Raw genomic sequence first — 13,121 nt, forward strand, 5'->3', positions numbered from 1 at the left:
CAAATATATTTATTATATTTTTTTATTATTGTGATATTTATAACTTTTATTATATATAAGAAGTTAATAATAACTTTATTAACTTTTTTAATACCTATCATTTTTTTAGTTTTACTTATTTATTATATTTTTTCTTATTATTATTTTTATATTTTTTTTTTACTCTAAACTATTATTATAATAATTATAACTTTTGATATTTTTTATAAAATATTATTTTATATCATTTTTTATTATTAATAAAACTTTTATTACATTTTTAAAAAATCTTTTTTACTTTATTTTATAAATTTTTTTTATATTATTATTATATTTTGTTTATTATTTATAAATATTATTTCTATATTTTTTTATTTATAAAAAAATTTACAATTTTTTTAAATTTTGTTTATTATTATATTATAATTAGTTAATTTTTTTTAATACAACGTTTATATATAAGAAATGCTTTTATTATTAGTATATAAATTTTATCATTTTTCATCGTTTTTTTATTATTTAATATTTTTTAAAATCTTTTTTTATTTTATTTTATTAATTTTGTTACTTTTATATTTTTATGATTTATTTTATTAAAAACTATACTATATATATTTAGTTATTAATATATTAGTAATATAATTTTTTTTTTCTTAGAAAATATTCATATATTAGCTATAAATTTCTATAGAATAAAGTAGTATTTAATAGAGTTATGGTTAGGGTTAGGTTAGGCAACTTTTATTATTTTTGTAATCTTAACTTTTTTTATATATTTTTTTTATAATTTTGTCACTATTATATTTTTATTTTTATTATTTTAATAATAAATTTTCTTTAGAATGTATCCTTACTTTTACTACAAATTTGTAATATATTAATATATTGTTATTATTTTTTATTTTACTTTATAATATTTATTATTACTCACTTCTTATTATCTTTTTTTTTTATTATCATAATTATTATTTATAATTTTTTTCAATATTTTATGCCTTTATTATTTCAATATTTTATAAATTATTTCGTATTTATCATAATATTATTATTTACTATTTTTTATTATTATAATTATTATTTACTTCTTATTATTAAGTTTTTCTAAAATTAATTCTTAATTGTAAATATTTTTATATTTTATTACTTAATATATTTTTTAATTATCTTGTATTTATTTTATTGTTATTAATACTTTTATATTTTTGAAAAATACTTTTTTATATATTTTTATTTTTTCGGTACTTTTCTATATTTAAGTATAATAATTATTATTTCAAATATTTTTATTTGTTTATCGATTTTTTTACTTTTAATATATTTTTAATTGTTTGCATTTTTTATATTAATAAACTTTTTTTATTTATATTTAATTTATTTTTTTGTTACTTTTATTCTAATTAATAGCAAAAGATTAGAAATCCACTTTTTCCTTTTTTATAAATTTATTTTTTTTTTTTTAAGTTTTGAAATTTATTAATAAAATATTATTTATTTAATATTATGTTTATTACATAAATAGGTTTATTTTTATATATAATAAAGCTTCAAAAAAATTTTCAATTTTATTATTTAATATTTTTTTGCTTTATAATTTTTTTAAATCATTTTTTATTATTTTGTATTTTTTATTATCTTTAGTTATTTCTAAATAATGAAATTTCTTTTTGGTTAGAAAATTACTTTTATATATCTATATAAATTTATTTTTTATAGCTTTATTATATTGAAAAATAAATGCTTTAAAAACTTTACTTAATTTTTCTTATTACTTTTTGCTTTTTTGAATTATTTTATTTATTTCTTTATTTTGTTTTTTTAATATTTTTGTCATAATAAATAATAAATTTACTTTTTTTGTTAAAAAATTAATTTTACATTTTTATATAAATTTATTTTTATATGCTTTTTTTAAATATTATCTTATAAGTTTTGAGATTGATTTTTTGTAGTATTATTATTTTAGATAATAAATGATTTAAAATCCTTTTCTTTTAATATTTTTAATTTTATTTTATGTCGCGTCACTTTTTCTTTTGTATTTTTAATATTATTTGTTATTTAAAAAATAAAATTACTTTTAATATATATATTTATTATTTTATATAAATTTAAAAATTTATCAAATATATAGTAAGTAACTTTTTTGTATATAATATTTATTTTTTTAAAATTAGTAAACTTTTGTGTGTTATTAATAAATTTATTTTCTATTATATTTTTTATATCATCTATTTAAAATTAATTTTAATTTGTAAAATATTAGAATTTAACTTTTTTTTTCTTGTTATTAATTTATTTGTATATTATTTTTTATTTACTATTTTTTTACTGTTTAAAATTGTAAATTTTTATTAAATTGAAATTATGTATAATAAATTCAAATTTTATTATAATTTATAAGGTCTTCATTTTGCTAATTGCTGGAAGTTTCGGAATTTATATAACATCTTTTTTATCCTTGTAATTATTTTTAGAATTTAAAATTAATTTATAATCATCTCTAATTTTTTTAGAAGTTCTGATAGTTTTGTTATCCCTTTACTATCAGCCTGCGGAGACACTCTGGGAAGCTGCTTATTACTTTTTTTTTATAATTATATAAATTTCTAAAAAAAAAAATATTTCTATGAGAGAATTTTTAATTTCATGTGCCTTGAAAAAATTCAGTACAAATAAAGCTGCTTTATCAGGATAAATACCAATTTTATGAATTTTAAGCTTATAATCTTTTTAAAAGAAATATGTAAATTTTCATTTTTAATTACTTTCAGTTCAAAAGAGGTATATATACATATATATATAACGTTCATGATATAAAGCAAGAATAAAATTCTATTGTAAAGCTAAAACTGTTTTAAAAAATTGAATTCAGAGAAATAATTTATCAATAAAGCGACTGCAATTCCTTTTATTGATCGACATTTAAATTAAAAAATTTTAAAAAAAATTTATTCGTATTAATGATAAGAAGAAAAGAAAAAAATTTAAATATAAAAGTAAAAAGAATCTGGACTATATAATAAAAAATATAAAAGATTTAGATCTCTAATAATTTAAAAAAAAATATAATTCACGTGTTAGAAAAATTAATAGTAAAAAAAAAAGTAATCCGTTTTCAAATAATGATCTTCAGGTTAAAAAAATTAATTTATTATAAAGCATTTGGATATCTTGTTTAAATCATTTGTAATATTAAGTAAAAAATATATTAAACAACAATAAAAAGAAAAAAGATTATAATAATAAAAGTTAAGTACTAAACTATAATATTTTAATTAGTCAGGTTTATATGAATGTAAAATTTAGAATCCATTTTTAAAAAAAAAATTAAAAAATTATTTTTAGAAAATTTTATCTTAGAAAAATATTTTAATAATAAAGCACTTGCAAGTCATTTACTTGATAGAGATGTAAAGTTATCTAAAAAATATAATAAAACTTGCATAGTATATTCACTGTAAGTATAATAAAAAACCACAATTCCAAGAAAATCTGATATAAATTAATGACTACTATACAAATTTAATTTCGATCTGCCTTAGTAAAATATTTTTAAGTTTTGAAAAAAAAAGTTTAAAAAAAACCTATAAAAGTCCATTTTTATATCTTTTATTAATTTAAGGACAATTAAAAATTTAATTAAATGTTAGTAATAATAGAAAAAGAAAATACTTATAATATAAGTAAAAATTAAAACTATATTTTTAAAGAATCGGATTATACACATAAAATAATAATACTAAAGATTAGAGATATATTTATAAAAAGGTCTTTTTTTTTGCAAGCTTTTTTCGATTAATTAGTTATATTTTTAAAAGAAATGGGAGTCCTCTATAAAATCCACAGTCGACCACTTCGTTCTATTCTTTTTGCTCCAAAAAAAATGTTTTTCTTAAGTTTTCCAATGATCATTTTTTATTATAGTTTTTTTGCACTTAAGAAAAAAACCTATTTTTTTTTTAAAAAAAATTTATTATCGTAAAACACTGAAAAGTTTTATAAAAAGCCCAAAAAAATAGATTTACCGATTACGCTTAAATGGTGGTGATATATAAAATTTTACTTGTGCGTTCATTAAATTACAAGCAAATCAAAATTTAAAAATAAGGAACTCTTAATAAATATATTTCATTTATTCTTTTTTTTTCATAAATTGTTACCAAATCAGGCAATTATGTTTTAATCATTTCATAATAATTATAAACTTTAATAATAAAAAAGAAGAGGTAAAAAAGATTTTACAATTATAATAGATATCTGTATGCTTTTATTCTTATTTTATAAAATTCTCTTCAAATAATATATTTTTGCAACACTTTTTTTAAAAACAGTTCTATATAGTTCATCGAATTGTGACGTCATTTTCTCTGATCATAGAGATAAAATGCGGATGACGCTTTTAATTTACTATAATTATAAAAAAAAATATGCACAACCCTTAACTGGAACTACTTTTATAATTTTCATTTCTAAAGTAAAAATATGCATAAACATTTATAGTAAGAGTAATACTTTACCATAATAAAGGAAAAAAATTTTATGCAAAAACCTACAAATCATTTTTGCTACAAGGAAACGACACGTGGCTAAAATTATTTAGTAATAAATAAACGTTAGCCAATAGCAGAGGCGATATATATATTATGCTAATTACCTTATATTGAACCGAATTACTAATTCTAGCACCCGAGTAAGACATTAATTACCAACTTCCATATGCTTTCCTGAATTGCGGAGCTGCGTGACGAACTTTGCTAACAGCTTATATACTTTATTATTTTCTGTTTTGCATTACCTCGTTACCATTTAAGTCTTTTGTATTGTTATTCACTATAAGGTGCCTTTGTTTTTGTCTCTTCTTCTTTATATGAATCGATTATATATCGAACTTCTAGAACTATTTCATTATATCACTTTTCCTTTATGATCTATTTAGTTCTATTAAGTACATGTAGCTTGTAACTGCATGTATATGCTTTCATTTAGTATATTTATGTATGTTAGGAGGTTATTATACTTTTTTACCTTTATATTAACTTTGCTTTAAGGTTTATTTTATTTTTTTATAATAGAACATATGTCCGATCTTCAAAATTCTGACGAAAATAGTCAACACGTCGACTCTAGCGAAGTTGTTAGTTCTAGCAGTGATCATTTGTTTCTTGATAATAAAGTATTAGAAAAGCATTCAGAGCCTTTGGATCCTTCTCTTTATGAGGAAGGATCTCAGGAGCAAGGATCTAATTTTATATCGGATTCTTATGATAATTATACTTATGAGGATGACTACAACTATTCCTTTAATGATAAAGTTAAAGATGAAGATGCCATTAAATTGTTTATTGGACAAATCCCAAAAGCTTTTACTGAAAGTGAGTTAAGAGCTCTTTTTGAGGAGTTTGGAGAAATTTTTGAGTGCACCATTTTAAAGGGTATAACTCATCTTTTATAATAATATTTTTTTATATCAATATATTATTAATTTTTAAGGACGCGAAGGGCCTAAAGGTTGCGCTTTTTTGACGTTTTGTAAACGCGTTTCTGCAGAAAAGGCGATTGAAGAGCTTCACGATAAAAAAAGGCTTCCTGGCATGATGAACCATCTTCAGGGTAAAGCTATTTTTTTTAGAAATATTATTTATGACTATTTTAGTTTTTATTAAATAGTAAAAGTTGCTGATTCGGAGCTAAAGAATTTGACCACCAAACTTTTCGTGGGGATGCTTTCAAGGGAAGCTGATGAACGAACTTTGAGAGATCTTTTTTCTGGATATGGGGAAATTGAAGAATGCGCTGTATTAAAAGGCCCGATGAATCAAAGCCGTCGATGCGGATTCGTGAAGTTTGCCACTAGAGAGCAGGCGCAGGTGATTTACTTAAACGTGAAGGCGTCTTAGCCATATAATTTGTAACACGGGCATCATTTATAATCAGGCCGCTATTGATTCGTTGCACGGAATTTATAAAATGGAAAATTGTGCGACTCCCATTGTGGTCAAGTTTGCTGAAACAGAAAAGGAAAAACAGATCAAACGCAACCAAATGCTACGTGGGAGCGGGCCCCCTCCGCCTCGGATGAACGCTCCTTTGTATAGAAATAGGCTCCCTCCCGACCACGATTATCGCGGCCACAATCATTACCACCACCATCATACTTACTACGAGGGCAACAGCGGTCCCTTGTATAAGCGAACCAGAGCTTTTTTACCCCCTGAATCCCACATCCGCCCACAATTTGGTGATCGGGGAAACATGGACGGCCCCCCCTTACCTTCTGCCCACGGCCGGCTTCCTTATAGGAATAAGGTCGCTGGTATAGCAGCGCCCATGCACCCCTTGCAGCCGTCTCCGGCGTTGACCAACCCGGTTACTCCGCAGGGATTCTCTGGTTCTCCAGCAGCAGTACATCCGCCAGGGGCTTCAGCTGGTGGGCCACATGGCCAAGCGTATGTACAGCAGCCGACTCAATCTAGTCAATCATCCGGGTACTACGGAGCGCCGTACAACCAGCCGTCCGTTGCCCAGCAGTACGGCGGGTGTGGCCAGCCTAGCCAGTGGGGATTATGGCAGCAGAGTCAACCTCACCAGCAAACGGGGTTTTCGGGGCCCTCTTCTGCGGCTCAGCATGGTTGTTAGTTTTTAGCGGGGCTTGTATGCTTTTGTTGTTTGTTTGTTTTTTAATTTTATTGAAAATAGCAGATTATACTCAGTACAACGTGGCGGGCCCGAGTTATGATCAGTACGGTCAACCAGTAACAGGGGCCGCTATGGGTTACTACAACCAATACATGCAGCCGAGAGCGCCCACGCGAGGGGCAACAGGGCCGGAAGGAGCCAATCTTTTTATTTACCATCTTCCACCTTCTATTGGTGATACTGAGCTGCGCTCTTTGTTCGCCCCTTTTGGAAATGTTATTTCGGCTAAAGTTTACATTGATCCGGCAACCAATCAAAGCAAATGTTTTGGTAAACTTGCTTGGATAAGTCTTTCTTTCCTTTTTACTTAGACTTTGTTGTAAAGGATTTGTGAGTTACGACAATGCTGAGGCTGCATCTCACGCCATTGCTGCTATGAATGGCTATCAAACTATGAACAAAAGGCTTAAAGTTCAGTTAAAAAAGTCAGATAAAAAGGGCGTTAAGCCATATTAAAAGAAAGGTGGGTTTTCTCTGTAAATAATAGTTATTATGTTGCTGCCGTTTTTTTGTAGGTAACAAGATTTTTTTATTTCTTTAATTTTTAAAAAATTACCTCTTGCGTATTTTTGTCCTTTATTTACTCTTCTCATTTATATATTATCAGATGTAACAGTTAAAAAACGTGTTAATATGTGACCTCCAGCCTTTGTTGCGTGCATGTGAATTTTGTGCAGTGTGTCATCTTTCGTGTAGACATTAAAATTTATATACACTTTTTCGCATTGGCTCTCACCATCTTTTTTTTATCTTCTTTGGCTTATAGAAATAACTCACTTAAACTATTAGGAGCGTCGTGTTTCGGCTCAGAGCATCCAATTGGAGACAAAAGCAAAGGAAACGGCTTTGCACTAGAAAGACCATCTTTATAATTCCATCGTTAGGCTCTTCCTATTGCATTTTCGTAGCGAGGATAACTTTACTATTCTCCGCTGTTCTCTTATCTTATTTTGGCGAGGCTTAAGAGATTTTAGGTTAAAGTTATGCGTTACTCAATTTAGAGCACTGAAAAGTATTTTTACAATATAGAAATATTTTTATTTTTATTTTCATGTTTTAAGAATGTTTACATAAACGAAGTAAGGAAATTAGTTATAGAAGCTTTTTCCTGCTTCATTTCCTACGGATTTTATAAGATTGTTATGCGGTTTTTTTATTATACAAAAATTTGTTGAGTTGAGAAATAGTTACATAGCTTTTTTTTATATCTATAATTTTCCTTTCACGCTACACTTCTTATATGAGTTATGAGGCAATTTATCAATTGGGGTTCGCCCTTCTACTCTTGGTGGATTAGTTATTTTCTTTATATATGGTTTGTTATAATTTCAGGTGCGTACTGTTTTAGCTTGTTGGCGCCTAATAATATTGCGAGTATGAAAATTTATAATAATAAAAATAATGTTACAAGGCGTCAAGAGGGTCGTAATTGTATTCTACTATTGCGCGTGTATCTTGCAATTTTTAATTAAATTAATTCTCCACTTTTTAAGGCGATTAAAAATTTTGGGCTTTGAATATAAAATATGTAAACGAGTTTTAGGCACTTTATTTTTTATATATATAAAATTTTGTTTTATTTTATGAGGGCCTTAATCATTATCCACCGATATACACGTGCCTTGAATTTTTTTTGTTTAATATCTGTGGAAGGTGATTTAAAAAATTTAATGACTTTGAAATGTAATAATAATAAACGAGTTTAAGTCGATCTTATTTTTTTCTTATTATCATAATTATTACAATCATTATGTTTCATTTGTTGTCCTTGGTGCCTTTATATTTATTAACGTTAGTCTAGTTATATACAGTTATTAGCGAAAGTTATTTTTGATCTGATTTATAACTATTAGCTTGACAATGTTAAATTACTTGCAGAAGTTTTATATAATTTTCTAGAAATAAACGATTTGAAGTCGAATTTAGCGTTCCATACAAACTTAGTTACCAGTTAACCTTGTTTATGTCAGAAAAGTTTGTTTAAATTTGCGTTATTGTAATACATGCTAGAGTTTTATCCTAATTATTATAAAATTATTCATTAACTTTTACCTTCTTTTACCTTTTCAAAGGGTTATATATGATAACTTTAATTCTCCCAAGTTTACGATGGCTTCCTATAATTTAGTTAATTTTAACTTAACTTTGATTTTTTTTTTAGTTACTTGATTGGTGAAATATAGCTAAGCTCATCACCACAGGTTTATTTTTAAGTGTGGGCTAAGTTTAGAATTAACCAGAAACATCTAGTAATAAAACTCGCCCACTAAACTAAACATTTGTAGTTGATAATAACCATTTAATTACTAATAATTACAACGACTGTACTTCTAAATTTTTTGGTCTCTTTTGTATGAAGATAGTTAGTCTTATTGCGCAAAAGTTATATTACTTAATCACTACTAAAAACTTATTAAAATTTGTTAATTTGAACCTCTAATCGTGTAATCACTCAAGTCGACTGTGACAAGAATATACCAAACCAAATAATCAGTAATTTTTAAATAAATACAACATTCAAATTTTAAACCACAACCGCGTATATAAAAATTAAGTAATAAAATTAATTATATCTAAAATTAAAAGACATCCATAAACTTAGTTAAACCAAGTAATTTTAATGAAAGACTACCAAATAAACGAGTTTACAGAATACCACAAACCTCATTCAATTTTTCACAGGAAAATTGATCCGTAATTGCACCAATCACAGCAAAGGAATATTCCATAAAAACTATTTGGTCAATTAAATTTATTACTCAAATTTTAAAATAACCTTTGACTTTTGTAAAGCCACAGAGAAAAAAGGAACAAAAAAGCGTGGTTCCGCAAAAAAAAAATTTATTTTTTGTAATCTTTATTTATTAGACTGTAATCCTTAAAAAGGACGTGCAGTTTGAATTGTGCTATATCACTGGTTAAAGGTATCAACCGAAAAATTCGGGCGCGCTTTGGCTATGAATAAAGTAATTGTCCGTATTTTATAAAAAATTGGCAACATGAGTGCTATATTTCTTATGTCCATTGAAAAAGCAGAAATTAAAAAATTACTAAAGTAATTCATTTTAAAAATTTATTTATTATATATTATATAATAGTCAACTTTTACATATTACTATATTAACTAAATACGCTTTACAAAAATATTTTGTACAATACAAATTGGGGGCTAAGGCAATTATTTATTGTTTTACAAATGTTTAATGAGTAGAAAGACTAACTTATTTTGTCCTAAAATATGATTATTTTATATTAGTTTGTACTGGCCATATTGTTATACGCTATATGAGATATAACAAACATATGAGTACTATTACTTACTGTGTTAATTCAACGTTTTCTAAAAGGCGTTTTTTTTTTACAACTGACTAGGGCAGAAAAAAAAATTGACCATTAGAACTAAATGTGGAAACCTCATAGCGGAATTACACAAAAACAATAGTTTCAATAGGCACATGGATTAATTGTTGGAATATATGCTTTTAGAGCAATAGTAAGTTGCTATTTTATTAATAACTAAAAAATATAAATAGGTATATGTATAGAAATTAAGATAGAGATAGCCCACTACGCCAATCGACTAGTTAGAAGGCGCAGACACGCTAAGGATCTCCTGAATACCAAGAGCTTATTAGTTCCAAATTGTAAACCGCCTTTTATACACTAATTTAAGATTAGCCATTTCTAGGAAATGGGATTTATTTCCGACAACTAGTCTTTAATTTTTATTAAATCAATGTTAAAATTAAGTGCAGAAGAATTGCTAAAGAGGTCAATTAAAGAGGTCAATTTATTAGTTAGTTACTCCTTTATATATAAAATCCCGGAATTGCCGACCAATGAACTTCCTTGTTTTTTTTGTAATTATTTTAATTAAAAAATTTTTTTTTAAAGAATTAATTTTTCTCATCCAATAACCTGCTGACTGTGAACTTCTATATTTGGCACTTCTTAATGTTTATTTTGTGTTTTTTGTGTTTTGTATCGGCTTAAATTTTTTTTTATCAAATGTGCTTTGCAGTTCCTTGCATGGTAACCGTTATGCACCTATAATTGGGTTGTTATTTCACACTAATGACCACAGTACTCTCTGGTGTCTAAGAAAAAGAAGTCGTTTATACTGCATAACTGTATAAAATTGATAAAAGCATTAAACATCAACTTAAGAGAATAGTGCAAACTCATATTCGCAGAAAACAAAATGAAGTTAATAAGATTTCGATGAGTTTTTCAGAAAAAAAAAAGGATTCTCCCCCTAAGTTCATTCACAACTAAAGTATTAGAAAGAATTATAAAAGAGCTTAATTTCAAAAAAGCAGTTGATTGGTATGACATATCGAACCCTGCCTTATAACTACTAAAAATTTCTTAATTAGTGCAAATTGTAAGTATAATTAATTTGGCTCTCACCCTGATATCTTTCTCAAATGGATAAAAAACCGCCCTGTTAGTAATGCTATTAAATGTACTCCTCTATCACAGGATATTAGGGGCCATCATTCTAAAGATTTATTGTCAAGTCCTATTAAATTTTACCCCCAAAAAATGTGATATCAGTTGAACAGTATGACTTTAGGAACAAACTTATTATGATACTAAGAATACTACGAATAGTTGAGGAACTTTAAGTAACGGGCCCCTTATTATTAAAAATTAATAAGTACGGCACCTCGGACTTTTTACGAACTCTATCCATTCCAAAGCTTATCGGTTATAATATAGGTCATTAGAAGTTCAATTAAAAAGAAGATTTATATGAGCAAAGCTCCCCTATTTAGCGTGCTTGAAATGAAATGGTGAGCACCCTTAGGCTCTTATATTATGTGATGTTTCTAATATGTCTTCCAGCCTCCAAAAACACATGTATACACTTTATGCTTAGGAGGGGGCCCCCTGTTTTCCCTCATTAAATCTCTTCATTGCTTTGCACAAGCCTTTAAACTTCAATCATTGAGATCTATGAGTGGCACGAAAGGTGGAGATTAAAAAACTAACGTAAAGAAGACTGAAAGCATATTTATCTAATAATAATTAAATAGCACCCTTAAATAATGCCCCTACGTACGGGAGCTTTCCACGTAATTCTGAAACAAAATATCTTGAAGTGATTATGGACAAAACATATACATTAAATACTATGCAAAGCAAAAAGGCTGACTGCGCTACCCAAGAAAATTCAATAAGGAAAAACAAAGTGACATTATCTATCTTAAGCGATGCTTTTCAAGTAGGATTACTGTTCCTCTTAACTTATCGGGCGAATAAATAAATATCCAAAAAAAAAAGCTGTTGCGGAGGCCCATCAACGCCTCAGGATTATTTAAAAATGCTCAACATTTCAGAAATTTAAAATACTTAAATCATAAAAGAGTACAATATAGAGTTGTTCATACTTAACTTTCATAGGAGGGGTAAAAATACTAACTTCATGGTAAGATATCCAATCATATATAAACCAGGGGGCTACAAGGTAAGTTAGACCAAACACGCTCTCGTGTAATTAAGTAGTGATTATGGTATTTAATGGCAAGTCGGAAAACAGTCTAAATGGGTAACACGAAGCAGTAAAAGCAATTTATATGTTAACTGCGCACTGTGAAGGATATAAAGACATGTATACTACTGCAGGGGCTTCCATCGGCTTAAAACCACGAGGACTTAATGAATGGTAGCGCTGGGAATGGTTCTCGAGCATTAAATTATCACTAGTTCGGGTACAAAAAAGTTTCTTAAATCCAAATCATATAGCTTTCTAAATAGATTTTCGCTGTGTTATATTTGCTATATACTATTTGATAAAGATCCGCGGAGCTTATAAAATATAACTAGCAATTTTTTTCATATATTGTAAAACTCTGAAAGATTTTTTTTAACAACTTTAATTTTAAAAAATTTACCTTGGGAAGTAAGTAGAACAGTAATATCTATTTATATTTTTAAAATTTTTTTTTACACAACTTTAAAATGAAGACTGATTTATAAAAAAATCACAATTTTCCGATACCATTAGCCGTATAGGCTGCTTTAAAAGATTGAAATTTTGCGGATCAAATTTATTCTATCACTAAATGGCCTCGGGCAGTTAAAATCTGCTGGAAAGCGCCACCGGGAGTCGCCTTACCGTCTCCACTCCAAAGGGAGCGCCAATTTTTTCCTGAGGGTTGGTTTCTTTGATTAAACTTAGAGCAAAGGAAATACGCTTTAAAAACCTTCAATAAAGGTTATCAGTGGCAGATCTGTGGTGAGGGTAGCTTTTTAATTCAGCGCTATTTCATAAACCTACTCATTCTCACTAAAAAAAAAAATTTTTTTCAGTTTTTACGGAGAAGGATGAAGGAAACAATAACTGCGTGGATCATACAAACCGAGGTTGGTACGCTGTATTTTTTTGAAGCTTTAAAGTATTACTTTTTAACTCTAGATATGGACCGTAATTTCTTTTTGAG

The 13,121-nt window shown here is 26.8% G+C and overlaps 1 protein-coding gene across 4 annotated transcripts; it reads left to right on the forward strand.

Annotated features, from left to right (window-relative positions):
* The first annotated feature begins 4,759 nt into the window (after positions 1-4,759).
* Positions 4,760-7,657, forward strand: LOC135120925 (uncharacterized). Of its 4 annotated transcripts, XM_064045253.1 has the most exons (9): positions 4,760-4,816; positions 5,052-5,113; positions 5,165-5,411; positions 5,470-5,589; positions 5,647-5,846; positions 5,914-6,607; positions 6,676-6,945; positions 7,001-7,138; positions 7,283-7,370. In XM_064045253.1, exons 2-8 carry the CDS (start codon positions 5,057-5,059, stop codon positions 7,129-7,131), a joined length of 1,719 nt encoding a protein of 572 aa, XP_063901323.1. In that variant the 5' UTR covers positions 4,760-4,816; positions 5,052-5,056; the 3' UTR covers positions 7,132-7,138; positions 7,283-7,370. The 4 variants fall into 4 exon arrangements, with proteins under 4 accessions (XP_063901323.1, XP_063901321.1, XP_063901320.1 ...); XM_064045251.1 differs by lacking the exon at positions 7,283-7,370 and adding an exon at positions 7,465-7,657 and having other exon boundaries at positions 5,052-5,411; XM_064045250.1 differs by having other exon boundaries at positions 5,052-5,411.
* Positions 7,658-13,121: the final 5,464 nt, after the last annotated feature.

This window comes from Zophobas morio, unplaced genomic scaffold (assembly GCF_036711695.1).
Source record: "Zophobas morio isolate AGI-343-1 ecotype UQ-CSIRO unplaced genomic scaffold, CSIRO_AGI_Zmor_V1 ptg000451l, whole genome shotgun sequence".
Lineage (NCBI taxonomy): Eukaryota > Metazoa > Arthropoda > Insecta > Coleoptera > Tenebrionidae > Zophobas > Zophobas morio.